At 42.7% G+C, this 20,991-nt stretch overlaps 2 protein-coding genes across 2 annotated transcripts in view; both read left to right on the top strand.

Moving 5' to 3' along the window:
- The window catches only part of gps1 (G protein pathway suppressor 1), a 57,469-nt gene extending 42,056 nt beyond the window's left edge, over nucleotides 1-15,413 (top strand). Inside the window, exons 9-14 of the mRNA XM_072369722.1 lie at nucleotides 2,307-2,401; nucleotides 5,496-5,601; nucleotides 12,040-12,120; nucleotides 14,423-14,560; nucleotides 14,641-14,775; nucleotides 15,053-15,413. Of these exons, the coding sequence (XP_072225823.1) occupies nucleotides 2,307-2,401; nucleotides 5,496-5,601; nucleotides 12,040-12,120; nucleotides 14,423-14,560; nucleotides 14,641-14,775; nucleotides 15,053-15,127 (630 nt within the window). The 3' untranslated portion in view covers nucleotides 15,128-15,413. The remainder of the gene's footprint in view (nucleotides 1-2,306; nucleotides 2,402-5,495; nucleotides 5,602-12,039; nucleotides 12,121-14,422; nucleotides 14,561-14,640; nucleotides 14,776-15,052) is intronic.
- The window catches only part of bcl2l12 (BCL2 like 12), a 138,371-nt gene extending 121,451 nt beyond the window's left edge, over nucleotides 1-16,920 (top strand). The window contains exon 8 of the mRNA XM_072369729.1: nucleotides 16,905-16,920. The gene's annotated coding sequence lies outside the window, so the exon portion shown is untranslated. The remainder of the gene's footprint in view (nucleotides 1-16,904) is intronic.
- The last annotated feature ends 4,071 nt before the right edge of the window (nucleotides 16,921-20,991 follow it).

Genomic DNA, 20,991 nt, shown 5'->3' with positions numbered 1-20,991 from the left:
ATTAACATCTGCTATAATTTCTTATTTGAGGGGGCCATAATTAATTTCTTCTAGTTTTGATATGTCGAAAGGCAGGAGAATTCCCAAGTATTTTGTAAAACCATTGTCCCAGTCTAGATGGTATCTGGAGCGGAGATATTGAGGGGGTTAAAATGAACACTAAGGACCTGGGTTTTTTCTTATTTACTTTATAACCTGAGTATGACCCATATTCATCTATGTTTATGTTTATGCATTTAGCAGACGCTTTTATCCAAAGCGACTTACAGGTAGGCATGTAGGGTAAGGGGGTCTTGCCTAAGGACCCCTACTGGAGGTAGTACCTTTCATGCATGGATCTAAAATAGACATCAACTCCGGCAGAGATCCTGTAGGGTTTGAAAGGCTAACGAGCACGTCATCCGCAAACAGGGCCAGCTTTTGTTCATATTCATACCTGTGATTTTGTTGTTTTGCCTAATCCACTGTGCCAATGGTTCAATAAAAATTGCAAATAATATTGGACTTAGGCGACAGCCCTGTCTTGTTGATCTCTCCAACAAAAATTAGTCTGTGAGCTCACCGTTGATTTATTTTTATTTTTTTAAAGTTTAGATGATGGTTTTTGAGGGCTTTTAATGTATTAATAATTACTTGATTGAAACCAAATTCCTCCATAGCCTTTAATAAAAATTTCCATCTGACCGAGTCGAAAGTCTTTGTCTTTTTGGCGTCTAAACTAACCAACACGGCCTGTAGTTTGTCTTGATTTATGTGTCTGATAATTTGTAGGGATTTTCTAATATTGTCTCGTGTCTGACGTGCTAAGATGAAACCTGTTTGATCCATGTTGATTATTCAGGGTAGAATTTTCTCAAGTCTCTTTTTGATAATTGAGGTAAATAATTTTAATCCAAATTAAGTACACTGATTGGTCAGTAATTTGTACAATCTAATTAGTCCTTACTTCCCATCAGTATAACTGATATAATCGCTTCTTTCCATGATGTCAGGTTTCCGCTTTTGTCAGGACCCAGTTGAAAGTTTTTAGTGTAACAGGCGTCAGAAACTCCTTCAGTTTCTTTTACCACTCTGCACTGAATCCATCCACTCCTGGGGATTTATTGGCTTTGAGTCTTGAGATAGCTGAGTAAATTTCTTCTTTTGAAATTTGAGAAACTAATAATTTATATCCTTCCTCCGTGAGTTTTGGTAGATTTAAGGATTCGAGTAGTGACTCCATTTTCTGGTCGGTATTGACTTGAGGTTGTGATTATAGTTTTTCATAATATGCTTTAAAACGGTCTTTAATTTCCTGAATTTGGTGATAGATGATCTTGGATTTGGGGTCCCTTATTATTATGCATTGTCTGCCTGTTGTTTTCTCAGTTTATATGCCAATAGTCTTGAATATTTACTGCTGCCTTTGTAATATTTTTGTTTTGTGTATATCAATTTCTTTTGAGTCTCTTGAGAGTAAAACTCTTCAATCTGATTTCTTTTCTTTTTTATTTCTATTTTAGCCTTTGGGTCTGATGATTCTTTATGTTCAGATTCTAGATTTTTGAGTTCAGTCTGGAGAATCTTAATTCTTGTTTCTCTTTAAGAAAATCGCCCTCCCCTCATCCCTGCCTTACAGGCATCCCAGAGTATGGGTGGAGAAACCTCTCCATTATCATTAAACTCCAAATATTCTTTAATTTCTTTCGCAAACTGTTCTGTCCTGTTGTTGTTGAGTACACTAGGATTTAGTTTCCAGTGTGTAAGCTTCCTCCTGCAGGTCATTTTTAGGGACAGGAACAGTGGACAGTGATCTGAAAGGTCCATTGCTCCAATATGGCAGTCTTGTACTTTGCTACTATCTGTTCAGGGTCCTACATCAGTGGAGCAAATGTGTTCACTTGTGGCAGTTCACTTTTTGTTCGTGTTGCTTGCTTACAGAGGTGCCTCTTTCACACATAGGTTGTGTCTCATCTTTGCAAAAGAGACATTGTTATTTACAAACAGCTTTGTAAAATTAATTTGATCAAATTTAATTATGCATTTACTTTTTGCCATCATTTAGGACCCAGACAAGTTTGAATAGTAATTTTACAAAAGTGTATAGAAGTTTGGTTTACATTTACACATATAGGGTAAGCCCCTGATGGTGACCTGCCAAGATATCCAATTGACCACTTTCTTTACTGGTAAGTTTAATTTTTTGACTGCATGGGAAGGCCCATTAAAGAGCAAACAGTGAATAATGGGAATGTACAATTTACAGGGCCAACCCTGCTTAAAAAGCTGATTAATAAAGTGTGTTTACTGTTGTGCTCTTCCTGCAGCTATTGTCACCCAGTAATGTAGCTGTTTATGGAGGCCTGTGTGCTTTGGCCACATTCGACAGACAGGAGCTCCAACGTAATGTAATTTCCAGCAGGTACATTTAGTTATGGTTCTTACTGACTGAAAAATATCTACACATACGCACGTATTTATATGTGTATATATACACTGCTCAAAAGAATAAAGGGAACATTAAAATAACACATTCTAGATCTCAATGAATGAAATATTCCATTCTGTTATTCGTTACATAGTGGAGTACGTTAAGAACAAAATAACATAAAAATGATCCATGTAAATCAAAATTATTATCCCATGGAGGTCTGGATTTGGAATCATACTCAAAATAAAAGTGGAAAACCCCATTACAGGCTGATCCAACTTGATTCAATGAGGCTCAGTAGTGTGTGTGGCCTCCACATTCCTGTATGACCTCCCTAAAACGCCTGGACATGCTCCTGATGAGGCGGTGGATGTTCTACTGAGGGATCTCCTCCCAGACCTGGATTAAAGCATCACTCAACTCCTGGACCGTCTGTGGTATAACGCGGCGTTGATGGATGGAGCGAGACATGATGTCCCGGATGTGCTCGATTGGATTCAGGTCTGGGGAACGGGCAGGACAGTCCATAGCATCGATGTCTTCATCATGCAGGAACTGCTGACACACCTCAGCCACGTGATGCTTAGCATTGTCATGCATCAGGATGTTGGAGGCAGCAGAACGTTCTCCACGGCGTCTCCAGACTCTGTCACATCTGTCACAAGTGCTCAGTGAGAACCTGCTCTCATCCGTGAAGAGCACAGGGCGCCAACGGCCAATCTGCCAATCCTGGTGTTCTCTGGCAAATGCCAGTCGCCCTGCACGGTGTTGGGCTGTAAGCACAAGCCCCACTTGTGGACGTCGGGCCCTCATACCACCCTCATGGAGTCAGTTTCTGACAGTTTTAGCAGAAACATGCATATTAGTGGCCTGCTGGAGGTCCTTTTGCAGGGCTCTGGCAGAGCTCCTCCTGTTCCTCCTTACACAAAGGAGGAGGTAGCGGTCCTGCTGCTGGGTTGTTGCCCTCCTGCAGCCCCCTCCACGTCTCCTGCTGTACCGGCCTGTCTCCTGGTGTACCGGCCTGTCTCCTGGTGTACTGGCCTGTCTCCTGCTGTACTGGCCTGTCTCCTGCTGTACTGGCCTGTCTCCTGGTGTAGTGGCCTGTCTCCTGGTGTACTGGCCTGTCTCCTGGTGTACTGGCCTGTCTCCTGGTGTACTGGCCTGTCTCCTGCTGTACTGGCCTGTCTCCTGGTGTAGTGGCCTGTCTCCTGGTGTACTGGCCTGTCTCCTGCTGTACTGGCCTGTCTCCTGGTGTACTGGCCTGTCTCCTGGTGTACTGGCCTGTCTCCTGGTGTACTGGCCTGTCTCCTGCTGTACTGGCCTGTCTCCTGCTGTACTGGCCTGTCTCCTGCTGTACTGGCCTGTCTCCTGGTGTACTGGCCTGTCTCCTACTGTACTGGCCTGTCTCCTGCTGTACTGGCCTGTCTCCTGGTGTACTGGCCTGTCTCCTGGTGTACTGGCCTGTCTCCTGGTGTACTGGCCTGTCTCCTGCTGTACTGGCCTGTCTCCTGGTGTACTGGCCTGTCTCCTGGTGTACTGGCCTGTCTCCTGCTGTACTGGCCTGTCTCCTGCTGTACTGGCCTGTCTCCTGGTGTACTGGCCTGTCTCCTGGTGTACTGGCCTGTCTCCTGCTGTACTGGCCTGTCTCCTGCTGTACTGGCCTGTCTCCTGGTGTACTGGCCTGTCTCCTGGTGTACTGGCCTGTCTCCTGGTGTACTGGCCTGTCTCCTGCTGTACTGGCCTGTCTCCTGCTGTACTGGCCTGTCTCCTGGTGTAGTGGCCTGTCTCCTGGTGTAGTGGCCTGTCTCCTGGTGTACTGGCCTGTCTCCTACTGTACTGGCCTGTCTCCTGCTGTACTGGCCTGTCTCCTGGTGTACTGGCCTGTCTCCTGGTGTACTGGCCTGTCTCCTGCTGTACCGGCCTGTCTCCTGGTGTACCGGCCTGCCTCCTGGTGTACTGGCCTGTCTCCTGCTGTACTGGCCTGTCTCCTGGTGTACTGGCCTGTCTCCTGGTGTACTGGCCTGTCTCCTGGTGTACTGGCCTGTCTCCTGGTGTACTGGCCTGTCTCCTGGTGTACCGGCCTGTCTCCTGGTGTACCGGCCTGTCTCCTGCTGTACTGGCCTGTCTCCTGCTGTACTGGCCTGTCTCCTGGTGTACTGGCCTGTCTCCTGGTGTACTGGCCTGTCTCCTGCTGTACTGGCCTGTCTCCTGCTGTACTGGCCTGTCTCCTGGTGTACTGGCCTGTCTCCTGGTGTACTGGCCTGTCTCCTGGTGTACTGGCCTGTCTCCTGCTGTACTGGCCTGTCTCCTGCTGTACTGGCCTGTCTCCTGCTGTACTGGCCTGTCTCCTGCTGTACTGGCCTGTCTCCTGGTGTACTGGCCTGTCTCCTGCTGTACTGGCCTGTCTCCTGCTGTACTGGCCTGTCTCCTGCTGTACTGGCCTGTCTCCTGCTGTACCGGCCTGTCTCCTGCTGTACCGGCCTGTCTCCTGCTGTACCGGCCTGTCTCCTGCTGTACCGGCCTGTCTCCTGCTGTACCGGCCTGTCTCCTGCTGTACCGGCCTGTCTCCTGCTGTACCGGCCTGTCTCCTGCTGTACCGGCCTGTCTCCTGGTATCTCCTCCATGCTCTGGACTCTGTGCTGGGACACAGCAAACCTTCTTGCCACAGACGCATTGATGTGCCATCCTGGATGATCTGCACTACCTGAACAACTTCTGTGGGCTGTAGACACCGCCTCAGGCTACCTCTGGGGGTGAGAGCTCTGACAAAATGCAAAAGTGACCAAAACATCATCCAGAAAGGATGAGAACAGAGAAATGGTCTGTGGGCACCACCTGCAGAACCACTCCTTCATAGGGTTGTCTGTGCCTCTCATTCCCACCTGTTGTCTGTTCCATTTGCACAACAGCAGGTGAAACCCATTCACAGTCAGCGTTGCTTCATAACTGGACAGGTTGATTCACAGAAGTGTGACTGGCTTGGAGTTACATAGTGGTGTTTAGGTGTTCCTTTATTTATTTGAGCAGTGTACATGCAGATGTGTGCATGTATACATATATGTGTGTGTGTTTTTTCTGTCCCCAGCTCCTTTAAATTATTTCTGGAATTGGAGCCTCAGATCCGCGACATCATCTTCAAGTTCTATGAGTCCAAGTATGCATCTTGTCTCAAGCTGCTGGATGAAATGAAGGTAAGAGCAGACACCTATTTTAGACGTGCACAGTTTTAGACCGACTGCAGCTGAGTGTGTCCATGTCATGTGTGCTTATCCAAGACATCTGATATAAAGCCATTTCAGTATCACTTTGGACATGGTGCTAGTTTACTGGCAGAACTTTCTCTGAACCTGATAGTATTATTATGAATTTTGTTCTCGATGGTTTAATTTGTACATGCTCTGTCATTTGACCTATAACTGCTATGTTAACAACACACAGTTAAACATATTTGTTTCTATGAATGATTTAACCGAATGCATTCCTAATTAGATTGGGCCAAAATAATTTGTCCAAAAAAATTTCTTGCTGCTGAATGTGGTGAAAATAGAGATTCCGTCGTGCTTTTCATGTAAACGTTGAGGCGTATTGCCACAGAAGACGTCCTTGTTAACTGGCTGCTGAGTGACAGACGTCAGCATTGTTGGTTAGAATTGCGAGTTCTGCGATGCCGGCTTGTGCTAAAATACATAGCTCGTTTCACCTTGACAGTTCAGGGCCAGATAATTTTCATCCCCCCTATGCTGCATTGGTACTTTATAGATGACAGCGATGTGCAGTGAAGGAGCATCAGCTCTGCCTTGAAAGATGTGTGAAAAGGCTCTTGAAGTGAAGGCTTTAGAGACATCAGTCACTCTGTGTTGACTCCTCTAGTGTAAATTCAATGAGCCTGTCAGAAAGGACTCTGAGTTTTACCATCGGAAATTCATTTGTAATATCTGTGAGACAGCTCTTTATCGTCATGGTAACACATCCAAGGTTGAATCCTTCCTGTCAGCCTGATTCTGAAAAGTTGGTTCATGCCTTTGTTTCTCCTCCGTTATACTATCGCTATGCACTTTTTACCAGACTAGCATAGCAACACTAGATAAACTCCAGCTTATCCAGAATGCTTCAGGCAGAATAAGAAGAGAAACCTTAAATATTTCACGCCTGTTTGAGCTGGTTTGACTGGCTCCCAGTGGAACAAGTATGGTATTTTCCAGACTATAAGTCACATCAGTTTTTGGTTTTCAATGAACTCCCAGAAACTGTCGACCTTGGCTTTTCAATCTGCTGGCAGTTTCTGACACACGGCTGTTTGTGCTCTGATAGAGAGGCGGTTGCATTGCATGAAGCGGTAACACCAAGAAGGCCCGCCTGCAGTTATTTATATTCATCTCCTTGGCAAGTAGCAGGGCGCTGAGACGTAACTGCACCGCTGACGAGCCTCTCCCGGCAGGACGGTGTTCCAGCACCACCTGTGGACTCGTTCCTCCAGCTCTGGCTGTCTCGCTTTCAGCCGGCGGTTAGCTTTCTTTGTTTTCTTCACTGCAGTCAGACAAAGCTCTGCTTTTCACCAGTCCCTCACAAGTTTCTCACTCACTCCAAACTTTCTTTCTGCTGCTCGATTACCCTTTTCAGCTTCACATTTTACTTCCTGCACTTTGTAATCTGCAGAATAGGATTTTCTTTCTCACCTGTCTTTAAGTTAATGTTCCAGCGGTACAGGAGCAGCAGACAGTTGTCACAAGCTTAGTGTCCTCTCTCTCGCGGCTGTAGATGGCAATGGTTGATGTCAGTCAGTATGAATTAACATTTAAAAACATGTTCAGTGATATATATTTTGATATACAAGTCGCACCTCAGTATAAGTGACAGGACCAGCCATTCTATGAAAAAAAGTGCAACTTCTAGTCCGGAAAATATGATACTTCATATTGTTTTTGAAGCATGGTTCTCTGCTACCTTATCGAGATTCTCATTGAATACACTCCAGATTAACCTTTCAACCCTACTTTTTCAGAATATGAATTTAAGAAAGTGCATTACACAAATACACTTTACAAGTCTGACCTGCTACAATTACATTAACCCAGTGGTTCTCAAACTTTTTTGTTCATTCCCCACTTTGGACAAGCGGGACTTTTCAAGCCCCACCTGGCCCCATCGTCCCAACACAATGCCAGTGAAATACGCCAAGCTTAACATTTTCAAGTAACATCATGCTGTATCTAAATTCTAACTCAATAACATCAAGACAAGATTGACAAGACAGGTGAGCAAGTGAACACAGCAAAGCTACAAGCTTAAAATGTTTCAATTTATTAAAGTAACATCAAGTAACATCCTGTTGTATCTAAATTCTAACAACATCAAATAACCGCAAGTTCAAAAATAAAGAAAAAAAGTGCAGCTGTGTCATAAGTTGCAACAAGTTAAAAAATAGAGAAAATAAAAGTGCCACTTTGCAATCTGTTTAAAAAAAAGAAGAGAAATACATTTGGTGAACAGGTGAACATATGATTGTTATCCCTGCATTAGTGGCTGCAGTGAGCCTGTTTTGCATTGCACATCTTTTCAAAGCGGGGTTGCAGGCTTGATACCGCCACTCTCAAGTCATGCTCAATGTTCAGCTGAGATCTGTATTTTGTCTTCAGTGAAGCAACAGCTGAAAAGCCTATCTCACAGAGATATGTTGCAAAGGGAAGCAGAATGCACGCAGCTCTCTGCCCGATGAGTGGATACTCCCTCTCCACTCCAAACCAGAATTCACTCAGTCTGAGCCTTAAACCTCAGTCTCAGGGTGGAGTCAGATGTCATCTCAATAAACTGGTCCTCCTCAGCAGAGCTAAAATCAGCAGGTGCTGCAGGCAGAATATAAATAAATGAGCTTACTTGTCATTGCATAATAAACACAAATCTGTTTGCCAACAATCCATTCCAGTTAGTTGGTAGCAAACATCATAAATAAAATGTCAAAATACCAACCTGCTGCATTGAATGGATCCATAACCCAGGCATACTGAGCACTGTTGTTTGGGAAGTATTTTTGAAACAATCCTCTCAGGGAAGAGATGTGCTGCTTAATACATGGGATCACTGTGGTGGCTCCAGAATCAGTGGTTTCAGCAACTTCACTCAGGTTCTCAAAGACATCTATGTTTGGCTGATCGAGGCGCCTGCCCCATACCTCGAGCTTTCGGGAGAATGCTGTGATCTTGTCTGCCAGGTGAGGTAGGTGCTTGTCTTTGCCTTGAAGCTGAAGATTTAATTCATTCAGCTTGCCAAACACATCGCTGAGGTAGGCCAGTTTAAGCAGAAATTGTTCATCACAGAACTTGCTTGCAGCCTCATACATGTGCTGCTCCTCCAAGAACATCCGAATCTCTGCCCTGAGCTCAAAGACACGCGACAGCACTTTACCCCGGGAGAGCCACCTTGCTTCACTGTGAAACAGCACAGATGTGTGATCAGCTCCCATTTCCTCACAAAGTGCGGAGAACAGTCGCGCTTTCAGGGGTCGGATTTTGATAAAATTCACCACGCTCACAACTTCTGTCAAAACCTCATTTAGTTCAGGGCTGAGCTGTCTTGACGCGAGCGCTTCCCTGTGAATAACACAGTGCGTCCAGTGCGCATCTGGCGCAACCCTCTTTATTAGCGCCTGCAGCCCGTTTCTTGACCCTGCCATTGTCTGTGCGCCATCAGAGCAAAAGCCCACACAGTTTTCCCATTTAAGATGGTGTTCTTTGAGGTAACTGTCCATGATCTTAAACAGCTCATCAGCTGTGGCTCTATTTTTTTATGTATTTGCAAAAGAGCAACTCCTCGCACAGTGACTCGCAATTCACAAAGCGCACGTACGAGATGAACAGGCAGTCTTTATTGCTGTCAGTAGCTTCGTCCACTTGTAATGCAAAACGACTTTCTTTTAATTTTTCTATGAGTTGTTCCTCAAGATCACTTGAAATGTCCCCTATACGTCTCGCAATTGTGTCGTTTGACAGTGGGACAGCTTTTAATTTAGCTGCGCTTGTCTCGTCAAGCATAACTGACACCATGTCTAAAGCACCGGGGAGAATGAGCTGCTCAGCAATTGTGTGTGGTTTTTTGCATTGTGCAATTCTGTATGCAACTCTATATGAAGCCATCTGTGCTTTACCGTTTACTGATGCAGCTTTTATCATGCGATTCTCCTGTTGACGGTATTCTGCCAGTTTTCTTTGAAAGAAATCAATGGACTTATTGACGTGACTGGGGTGTGTTGTCTCTAGGTGTCTTCTTAATTTGTTGGGTCTCATGCTGTCTGCTGCTAGCGGTTTAAGACACAGAACACACATGGGTCTCTCCTCTGCCCCCACCGCCGTTGCCGTGAATCCAAGAGCAAGATACCCTTCATCATATTTCCTTTTTGGTTGGCTTTTTGGTTGATGAGGCCCGTCTGGTTTGTGTCTCTCTGCTGGCGCTGGTTCGACAACTTTTGTGGTCCGCGTCACAAATTTATCCATGTTGTTATTGCCTCCGCTCGTCTGCTACCCATCGGCGCGAAAGTTTCCCTCCCACAAACGGCTTCTGTCCAATCCTACGTTAGCAACCGTAACTATGCACAAGAGTCCAGTCAAGCTTTCGGCAAATGTTGAGTTCCTTTCGTTTGAACTTCGCCAACATTTAATCTGGTGAATGTATCTTTCAAAAAGCTTATTGTAAAAAAAATTATAAAGATAGGCATAAAAGGGAAATATTTCCTCCCGTTTGGCGCGCCCCACCTGTCACGTCTCTATTCCCCACCAGTAGGGCGCGCCCCACACTTTGAGAACCGCGGCATTAACCTATTGGCACAGACATATTTGTGAGTCAATTTGCAATATGATCAGATATTGAGATGATAAATAGATATCATCAATGTCAAAATTTTCCTCCTTCATGGTTTTATCTAGAGTAATCAGTAGCAGCTCTCAGGCGTTTGTTTCGTCCAAATGAACAAAATAAAAACTTTTGTTCCGATTCTGCTTTCTGGTTATATCAGAATATTTTCAGCTGCTCCTATCCACCACTCTTTTAACATAGTGCTTGCATACATTTTAGATGGTGAAAGCCAATTACAATCTAATTAATTGAAATACAGTCGTAATCCAATCAAATAGTCCATTTCATACATAGCCAATTAAAAAAGTTGCCTAGCTAAGGAAACCAACAGATTGTACTGAAAGATTTCTTTGATTCAGTCCCCCATCCTGAGTGTGCACGAGGCGAAAGTGGAAGGAAGGAAGAAAGAAAGAAACCTCCATCAGAACCAGGAAGGGTGACCATCTGCCTCGACCAGCTGGGGGTTGAGAGGACAGAAAAGAGGGGACAACAAGCACCGTAACACCAGGCCAGAGATACCTGCTGAGAGAGAAACACAAGTTAATGACAACAATGATGTCATATGTACATGGAGGGAGGAGAGGGGCATCATGGGAGCTCCCCCAGCAGGCTGGGCCTATAGCAACAGAACTATGGGATGTTTCAGGGTCACCTGAGCCATCCCTAACTATAAGCTTTATCAGAAAGGAAGGTTTTAAGCCTAATCTTAAAAGTGGAAAGGGTGTCTGCTTCCCGGACATTTACTGGCAGCTTATTCCACAAGAGAGGGGCCTGATAACTGAAGGCTCTACCTCCCATTCTACTTTTAGAAACTCTGGGAACAAGTAAACCTGCAGTTTGGGAGCGAAGTGCTCTGTTAGGAGCTTTAAGATATGATGGAGCTCGGTCATTAAGAGCTTTATATGTGAGGAGAAGAATCTTAAATTCTATTCTGAATTTAACAGGGAGCCAATGAAGAGAAGCTAAAACTGGAGAAACATGATCTCTCCTGTTAGTTCTCATCAGAACTCTGGCTGCAGCATTTTGGATCAGCTGGAGACTTTTCAGAGAATATGTGGAACAGCCCAATAATGAGAAATTACAGTAGTCCAATCTTGAAGTAACACATGCATGAACTAGTTTCTCTGCATCACCCTGAGACAGGATGTTCCTGATTTTAGCAATATTACGAAGGTGAAAGAAGGCAGTCCTAGAAACCAGTTTTATATGTGTGTCAAATGATAAATTCTGGTTCCTTTGTTTTATTAGAAGCCAATTAAATGCCTACTAAGATAACTGTTGCCATTCTTAAAATTTTAAGTTGTAATATAAGATTTTAGAGTCTTGAGTGGTGCTGCTGCTGAAGTTTCTACTGTGTGATATAGAAGTGCAATTATAGATTGGCTTTAATGTGAAAAAAGAATAAATACATTACATTTTTTGGGTTCCTTTCATCTGATATGACTTAATATAAAATTACCCCAGATTGCTTAACATGCTATTATGTCGTGTTTTGTGAAAACTGTGATTCTGTGTGGACTGGTTTACCCCTCTCATACCTCATTTGATGTACTGTCCAGTCAGAAGTGAAGCATCACTGTCATAGGCATGTCGAAATGAAGGAGTGAGGAATGTTAACATGAACGTGCCTAATATCTGAAGGACTGCTTACAGTCACTTTAACAGACTTATGAACACAGTGTTACATATTTCATGTATGAGAATGGAAATTCATTTTCACATGAACTTTTTCTACAATGTACAGAGGTGTATTGATTGTTCATTGATTGTGGAATTTGTTTCAGGATAACTTGCTGTTGGACATGTACCTCGCTCCACACATCAAGACGCTGTACAGTCAGATCAGGAACAGAGCCCTCATTCAGGTGAGACACACACTGTGCGCACTACCAGCTGTTAGATAAGCAGGGTGCCTTGAAACACCTGTACAAATCTTGTCTGACCTGCAGAAATTAAAACAACCAGACTCAAATGCGTCAAATGATAAATTCTGGTAAAAAATCATGTAAAATGCAAATAATAATAATAAAAAAAAGGAAATTTATGCCATGCTGTCTGATAATGTTACCTAATGGAAGCATGTATAAAGTAAAAAGAATTGGTCCATGCACAGAACCCTGAAGAACTCCATGACTTACTCAAATGTGTGAGGAAGATTCTTCATTTACAAGAACAAACTGGAATCTATCAGATAAATATGACTTAAACCAGCCTAATGCAGTTCCTTTAATCCCAATAACATGTTCAAGTCTCTGTAACAGAATGCTGTGATCGATCGTATCAAATGCAGCACTGAGATCCAACAGGACAAGCACAGAAACAAGTCCGCTATCAGAGGCTAAGAGGAGATCATTGGCAACTTTCACCAGTGCTGTTTCTGTGCTATGATGCGCTCTGAATCCGGACTGAAACTCTTCAAACAGATTATTTCTATGTAAATGATCATAAAAGTTGAGCTGCAACTATTTTTTCAGGAACTTTAGACAAAAAAGGGAGATTGGATATAGGTCGATAATTAGCCAACACTTCTGAATCAAGAGTAGGTTTTTTAAGTAAAGGTTTAATTACAGCAACCTTAAAAGTCTGAGGTACATATCCTGTCAACAAAGACCGATTGATCAAATCCAATATGGAATGGTAAATGGTTGTATAGCGCTTTTCTAGTCTAACTGACCACTCAAAGCGCTTCTAACACTAGCCACATTCACCCACTCATACATACAGCACGTCTTAAGATATACATAACTACGTGCTTTCTAATCATCCATACCCTGAAGGCAAAGTGGGGTTCAGTGTCTTGCCCAAGGACGCTTCGACATATAGCCTGGGGAAGCCAGAGTCAAACCACTGACCTTCCGATTGGTGGGCGACTGCTCTTCCTCCTGAGATGATACTGATACAAGTTGATGGTTTAGAAGAGACTATTGCTGTTGTTAGCTCAGAGAGATCAACTGGGCAGAAGCTGTCTAAATACAAATCAGGTTCTAAAGATACTTCTAAAGCTGCTCTACTTGATGATACATCAGTGATAATAGTGGGAAGGATTCCATTAATCTTCTCTCTGATAGAAACAATTTTATTGATGAAGAATCTCATGAAATCATCTCTGCTGAGAGCTAAAGGAATACATGGCTCAACAGAGCTCGGACTCTTTGTCAGCCTGGCAACAGTGCTGAAGAGAAACCTGGGATTATTCTTATTCTCTTCTATCAATGATGAATAATAAGCAGTTCTAGCTTTACGAAGGGCTTTCTTATACGTTATTAAACTATCTTTCCAGACTAATTGAGACTCTTCTAAATTAGAGGAACGCCACTGTCTCTCCAGCTTTCTTGCAGTCTGCTTTAAAGCAGCTGTGAATTATACCAAGGAGCCAACCTCTTCTGACTGATTACCTTCCTTTTCAGAGGGGCAACATTGTCCAGTGTTGTACGCATTGAAGCTATAGTGCTGTCAACAAGAGAGTCAAGTTCTACTGGAGTAAAATTTCAGCCCCACATCAGTGTGTGCTTACATAAATAAAGATGCAGAACCAGCTGAGGGATGACCATATCACTACCTTGTAGTAGAGTGTTCCATGATGCCGCTTGCCCTTACATACAGCCTTTATCCCCCATGTTACTCAGTCAATTGCCAGCTTGGAGGCAACAAACCAACTGTGACATCCCCCTGCTCCATGCCGCTCCTGTACTTCTACACAACATAGATGTGCTACAAAGGCATTTCACTCCCAGGTTGAAAGGCATGTGTGAAAATATTTCATGTTAGAGACTCCTATCAGCAGATCTCATTCTGTTTTCTAAAAGCTTATATTTCCTTCCTAACTTTGCATGCACCTGTCATTCAGCTGACTGACTGACTGACAGAAGGAAGGGGCTGAAGTCGCTTAGCTTCTCAGTAAACAGAATCAGGTGTGCAGAGGTGTGAAGGTCTTATGTGTTTTAGAATGTAAATGCTATTATTTTTCTGTTTTACTGCTCTGTTTAACCTGACTAAAGTCTCAGATTGTGTTGAGTCTGAAGACTTGATGCTTGAACATGGCCACTAGCACAGTCAGAGGGAAGGGGCTTATAAGCAGCCGCAGGATATTTTTGCATTTTATGTCTTCCATGACAAAGCTTATGTGCCAGCATAGCTTTACCCATGTGTGTGTGTATGTGTGTTCAGTATTTCAGCCCCTACGTGTCAGCCGACATGACAAAGATGGCTCAGGCCTTTAACACCACAGTCTTAGCTCTTGAAGATGAGCTAACCCAGCTGATACTGGAGGGTCTTGTCAATGCTCGTATTGACTCCCATAGCAAGGTAAAGATTTGCTGCATACAAAACCATTGTGTTTTTTTTCTTACTGAGATTCTTACATACTAGAAATGGCACATTTGCAGATTCTGTACGCAAGAGATGTGGACCAGAGGAGCACTACGTTTGAGAAATCCCTCCACATGGGCAAAGAGTTCCAGAGACGAGCAAAAGCCATGATCCTCCGTGCTGCTGTGCTCCGCAACCAGATCCATGTTAAGGTAAAAAGGGAAAACAAAAACTTCACACCTGTTAAACATGGTTACCCATCAGGGTAAAACGGGATGTGAAATAAAAGCATGACAGCATTTCTTGCTCAAAACAGAGAAAACATAAACCCTTCTCTTAACTTGAAGAAGTTTACTGTTCACATGGTATATGGCTTGCCTCATTTGTAGTAATAGTGAGTTTACCAAAATACCAATGGAACTTTTAGCATTGGTAGTGAACAGAAAAGACATGGACCAGTGTCTCAGTGGTGTTGTCTCTCTTTCTCAGTCTCCACCCAGGGAGGGCAGCCAGGGTGAATTGACACCAGCCAACAGCCAGACCAGAATGAGCACCAACATGTGAGGAGGAGTGGTCTTTAAAGTCTGCACATTGACTCTGGATCAACATTCATCCCACCTTATCTCAGCCATTCTTTCTCAGCTCACACAATGTGAAGAGACTGAAGTTCTGCAATGATCTGTTATCAGTCACCACATCAGAAGATCTGAGGAGTAAAGCTTTGGCAATTTGTGCAGATTTGCTAAAATGTGTTTCAATGAAAGCTGAGCACTTGAGCTGTAAATTAACACTTGATGGAACCTCATTAGCAGAAACAAGGTTTTAAAATAAAAACATGCCAAAACCTGCACTTGGTGGTTGCTTTAATAATTTTGGGCTCAGTAGTTTGGAATATTTAGTAAATCGTTTGAACTTATTGATTTAGGCTCAACAAGGGGAAATATGACACCTCTATGTTCTCAAAGAAAAGCCTGTTGCTGTGAAAAATTAGAAAAAAAAATCAAAACACTGGTTGAGAGTAACTGCAACCCTGGTAAAAAATAATTAAATCACTCAATCATGAGTGGGGAAAATTATGTGATGACCATATCATTTGTGTTTCTAAAACAAATACATACACGTCTGAATATGCAAATGAGTGTACAGGTAAGAGAGAGTCCCTGTAAAGCTTAATAAGAACTAGTTTGGTGCTGGTTTAATGCAACATAGAAAGATGACTGGCTGAAGAAAACCAGCACATTTCCACCATCACTGATGATATGGGCTGATGTAAAGGACCAGAGGAGATGGCAGCCATCGCCTCTGCAGGAGGTGTTCAGGTGGACTCTGTTCTCCTTCCATCACTGATGATATGGGCTGATGTAAAGGACCAGAGGAGATGGCAGCCATCACCTCTGCAGGAGGTGTTCAGGTGGACTCTGACAATTTGGACTCATTCATCAATCAAAAGGTTTAGTGAACAGACTACATTTAGAGCTTTTCTAGTCTAGTTCACCACTCCAAGCTCCTTTACATTTCAAGTCAAATTCACCCATCCAATTACACAATCATACGGTCTATACAGTATTGGTGTTTTTAGTTTATTACACACACATTATGACGAACACATCGCAGTGAGGTGGGGTTCAGGGTGTTTCCCACGGATACTTATTGGTCATTATGGTGATTTCATCATTTTTGCCGAGGGTTATAGTTGGTTATTAGTAGTGACTACAAACTAAAAAAAAAAAAAAAAACTTACTTAATCCTGGCCCTTTGCTTGAGGCCTCTTCATTTTTATCTCCACCCACAATTTCACATCATGATGCATTCACTGAACAGCAAATTCTCATCTGCAGTTCACTCAAGAAGTGGTAGAACATTATCAGCTCCTTCCCTCAAGTCTTATGTTTTATCAGTTCATGGATAATGAAATATTTTACTGGGGATGTACAGCTATCGACCAACTATCGGCAAAAAGGATATTGAACTGAAGGCAGTAGTCTATGCTTATCTGATGTTCAATTCAGTTTTATTTATATAGTGCCAAATTACAACAAATGTCACCTCAAGGCACATCAAAGATGTAATCCAATTCTAGACAATTAGAATCCAATTAAAAAAAAAGTAGCCTTGCTAAGGAAACCAAACGGATTGCACCGAAATTTATTTTCAATCTAATGCTGCACGCCCCGTCCTGAGTGTGAACGAGGCGACTGTGGAAAGAAAAAAAACCTCCCTTCTAACAGGGAGAAACCTCCATCAGAACCAGGAAGGGTGGCCATCTGCCTCAACCAGGTGGGGGCTTAGTAGACAGGAGACAGGGGACAATAAGCACAATAACAGCACGTGTCCAACACAGTGAAATGAAAACTTTAACAAATAAATAGCTCCCTGAAGTTTTCAGCTGTAAATAAAGTTTACAGTTCAAACAAAAAGTGCAGGGAGTTTTAAAGGCTCAGCAGCATCTCTTACAAAGTTAACTGAAAATTTCAATGAATGAATAAATAACACACACACACACGTCTACTATCAAGGACTATTTCCATGTCGTTATGTTCAGCAGCCCGTCTGGAGGAACTGCGAATGAGCAGAGCTGCCGCTCATGTTCATATGAAGTTATTAGGCTCACAGTAGCGTAGTAGTTGTGAGTTGTGGAGGGCTGGATGTTTATTACAATTTCCGAAGAGTTTGTTGCCCTAACTTACCTTCGAAACCTATATCTACTCTCCTCGCTTCTCCTCTCTCAAAACTGTTTCTCCTCTGGTGTGTGAGCACAGCTCTCACTGTTGACTGGCTGACAGCTGGCTCTGTGTGTAACCAATCAGATGGTGCTGTGGGTGGAGAGAGGAGAGAATACAGACAGAGAGGCGTGGCTGCATCAGAGCCAAAATAACCGGTTTGAAATTGATCTCTTATTGGCCATCGGATTAAAAAAAAAAAGGCAGATGCCCATATGATTCAAAATGCTGAAAATCGGCGCCGATAATCGGTCGATCCCTAGACAAAGATAATGTCATATGTACATGGAGAGTTGTCTGAAAAGTCTGCATATTATCACTCCATAATGTCAAGGCCAGAGAGGCCAATATATATCAAAAGTCATGAGGAGGAGAGGAGAGACAAAGAGAACGGTGTACTAAAAAGGAATGCTATCTTCACTCTGATCGTTATCTTCACACTGCCCAAATAAGTCGATGACTGCATACTCATAATCCCAGGTCTCGGCATATGAAATATAGTAGAAGATTGTATGTGTGTATGTGATATGACACCAAATAAAAGGTAAAGGGAGGCAACCACTTGCTGGAGAACTCTTGTGAATCTGCAGTGAGAAGGTTTGTGTGTTGCTCTCCCCTTGCAAGTAAAATACTGAGGCCTCTGAGGGATTTCTTGGTTTCAAGCCGTTGTCTGTGAGTAAATTTTCTAACAAGAGTAAAGAGAGCAGAATCCCGTCTTCCATCATGGGAGCTCCCCCAGCAGTCTGGGCCTATAGCAGCAGAACTATGGGATGTTTCAGGCTCACCTGAGCCATCCCTAACTATAAGCTTTATCAGAAAGGAAAGTTTCAGCCTGATCTTAAAGGTAGAGAGGGTGTCTGATTCCTGAAGCCAAACTGGCAGCTGGTTCCACAGAGAGGGGCCTGATAACTGAAGGCTCTGCCTCCCATTCTACTTTTAGAAACTCTGGGAACAACAAGTAAACCTGCAGCCTGAGAGTAAAGTGCTCTGTTAGGAAATTATCTTACAATGAGATCTTTAAGATATGATGGAGCTCGGTCATTAAGAGCTTTATATGTGAGGAGAAGAATCTTAAATTCTATTCTGAATTTAACAGGGAGCCAATGGAGAGAAGCTAAAACTGGAGAAACATGATCTCTCCTGTTAGTTCTCGTCAGAAATCTGGCTGCAGCATTTTGGATCAGCTGGAGGCTTTTCAGAGAATATGTGCTTTAACAGCAACAACAGCAATCATGTGCTTCATGATTGCTTCCACCTCGGAAGCAATTATTGATTCACCACCAAACTTTGACATAGACAGTGGACTAAGAGAGTTGGTGGATAATTTGTAAGTCGCTTTGGATAAAAGCGTCTGCTAAATACATAAACATAAACATTAAGTTGTGATGATGATGACAGAAATTATGTTCACGACACAAGGTATTTAGAAAGTTGTTTGAGACTTGAGTACACAATTTGGGATTTCGCTGATTGCTTTGTCTGCCCTCTTGTCTATTCTAAAAGTTCATCATCCTTCATTGCCCAAAGATGCCAGAACATTGTTAGAGACATAGATTTGCCATGCTGTTACTTCCTTGGCAGGTGCATCATTCCACTATTTTGGGATACAGAATATGTTCACTAAAATATTTCAGAGACTTGCATTTATTGTTCCAGACAGTCACAACTTTAAATTGCTGTTAAATATTTCAGTATGTTCAGTTTTCGCCAATCTTGGGAATTCTGTAAGGGCTCATTCGAAAACCTGTCCCATTTGCCATTTTCTGTGGCAATTCAAAGCCTCAGTCTTTACTGATTTAACTAAAATCCCTGAGTAATGGATTTGTTGTTAATGGTAAAACCTTTTTTCTCACTGTGTGCTGTGATGGTAAATTTTATGTCTCAGGACTGACAGACTCTCCAATCCACCATTTGTATCACCCAGACACGCTAATTGTTTTAAACTATTTACCTCTTAATTAACACTCAGACAAGATAATTGTTTTAACCTCCTGTTTCTTAATTATCATCAAGACTGCATCCTGCCCCCCTCTGGAGATGTTGTTACACATCTAAAGGTATAAATGCTCTGTATTTCTTTTGTTTGTATCTTTTCATACCATTGCCGCTGAATGGTGTGGACTGATCTTTTTCCTTGCAACGAAGAATAAAAAACTTAGCTGGCCGGCAGAAAAATTAAGTTTCTCTATTTCATTGCTCATCAGAAGTATTAGGAAGCGATTGAAAACTTCCATAACAGTGCTCAGTAATTAGTGATGCTCCTGCAAGGGCCTTTGTTAAAGGTATTAAATCACACAATGACTACACTGGCTGTGACAAATGTGTATAATCAGGTGTATATGTTAATAACTGCATGACATTCCCAGAGGTAAATGCTAGAGTAAGAACAGATTAATCTTTTTCAAATGCAGAGGATGAGGACCACCACATAAAACCTTCACCATTTTGTGAAACATTTGTTCCTATGGTCAGTGGCTTCCCACGTGACTATATGCATTTAGTTTGCTTAGGTGTGGTGTGTCGTCGACTTGATTTACGGATTGGCATATGTGGGAAGTTAAAATCCCCCATTTCATCTAGGCAGTTCTCACTGATTTCTGCCAAGTTATTTGCTCTCAGAATGTACATACCCTCCAAATTTGCCCGAAGACCAAGGGGGCTTGATGAAAGATTAAGATGGAAGGCAACAGAACTTCCTACTTTATACTGGCCCAGTTGTTTTGAAAGATGTTCTGGCTCCTGACGTGTATCAAAACTTTATGCTCTTATCTGTGAGCATTTACATTCTGGCAAGTCCAACCTATTGTTTGATGAAAAATGACTTGGCAAACACATTCCTCAGAGCATTTGTTTAACATTTTGGGCAACTCTATGGCCAGGAACAAACATGGCTTGATTGACCTCAGTGAAGATGCAAGAGTAAGGGAACTTCGACCTAATATCTAGATTTCCTTTTGAGAACTATTTAAAAAACATTAAAGGCATGGTTAGAAAGCCTAGTTCACCACTGCAACAAGTGATACACAGGATTTCAGAACAACAAGTTTACCAGAGGAAACTCTGAAAACTGGAAAGATTCTCAAAATGTCGCATTCAGGTGGATCTGTCCCAGAAGGTTTTGTGGGAACATGTGTGTTCTTTTTTTTTGCCGAGATTACTGCTTTGAGTGTCATCGGTGGGGTCGACATCAAAGACACCATCTGGCGGATCATGAAAAATCTATTCACCAACTCCCTGGCCAAATAATTTAACTGGAGTGGCATGAATGGGAAAACGGCAATCCAAAGCATCCAGGTAAAAAATGTAATTACTGGTAAGTGTTAATTGTGGGTTATATTTATTAATGATCTCTCTTATGAATCCTTCCTTCCTTTTATTTCATGCTTGTGAGTAGATAGGGGTGCTGAAATTAATCATATAATCAATTTATCAAGATGCAGATGTGGATGATTATGCATCAGTGTGGTAGCAGACAATATTCTATTCTATTCTGATAGAATGCCATTTCTTGTTGATTTTTGTGCTGCAGCACAAGTCTATCAGTGACAGGCAAATAATGAAGGCTGTTTGATCATGTTCAATGTTTGTTCAAATTTATATGACTACATGAGTTTTAGTAATGGCAGGCAGGGAGAAGATACGATAGCACACAAACAGTTTTAGAAGTTTTTATTACAGTGCCGGTTGCTGACATTTCTGTACGAGTAA

The sequence above is a fragment of the Leuresthes tenuis genome, unplaced genomic scaffold (genome assembly GCF_036924035.1).
Source record: "Leuresthes tenuis unplaced genomic scaffold, fLeuTen1.0.hap1 SCAF_17, whole genome shotgun sequence".
Lineage (NCBI taxonomy): Eukaryota > Metazoa > Chordata > Actinopteri > Atheriniformes > Atherinopsidae > Leuresthes > Leuresthes tenuis.
This window is presented reverse-complemented; position numbering and strand designations above follow the sequence as displayed.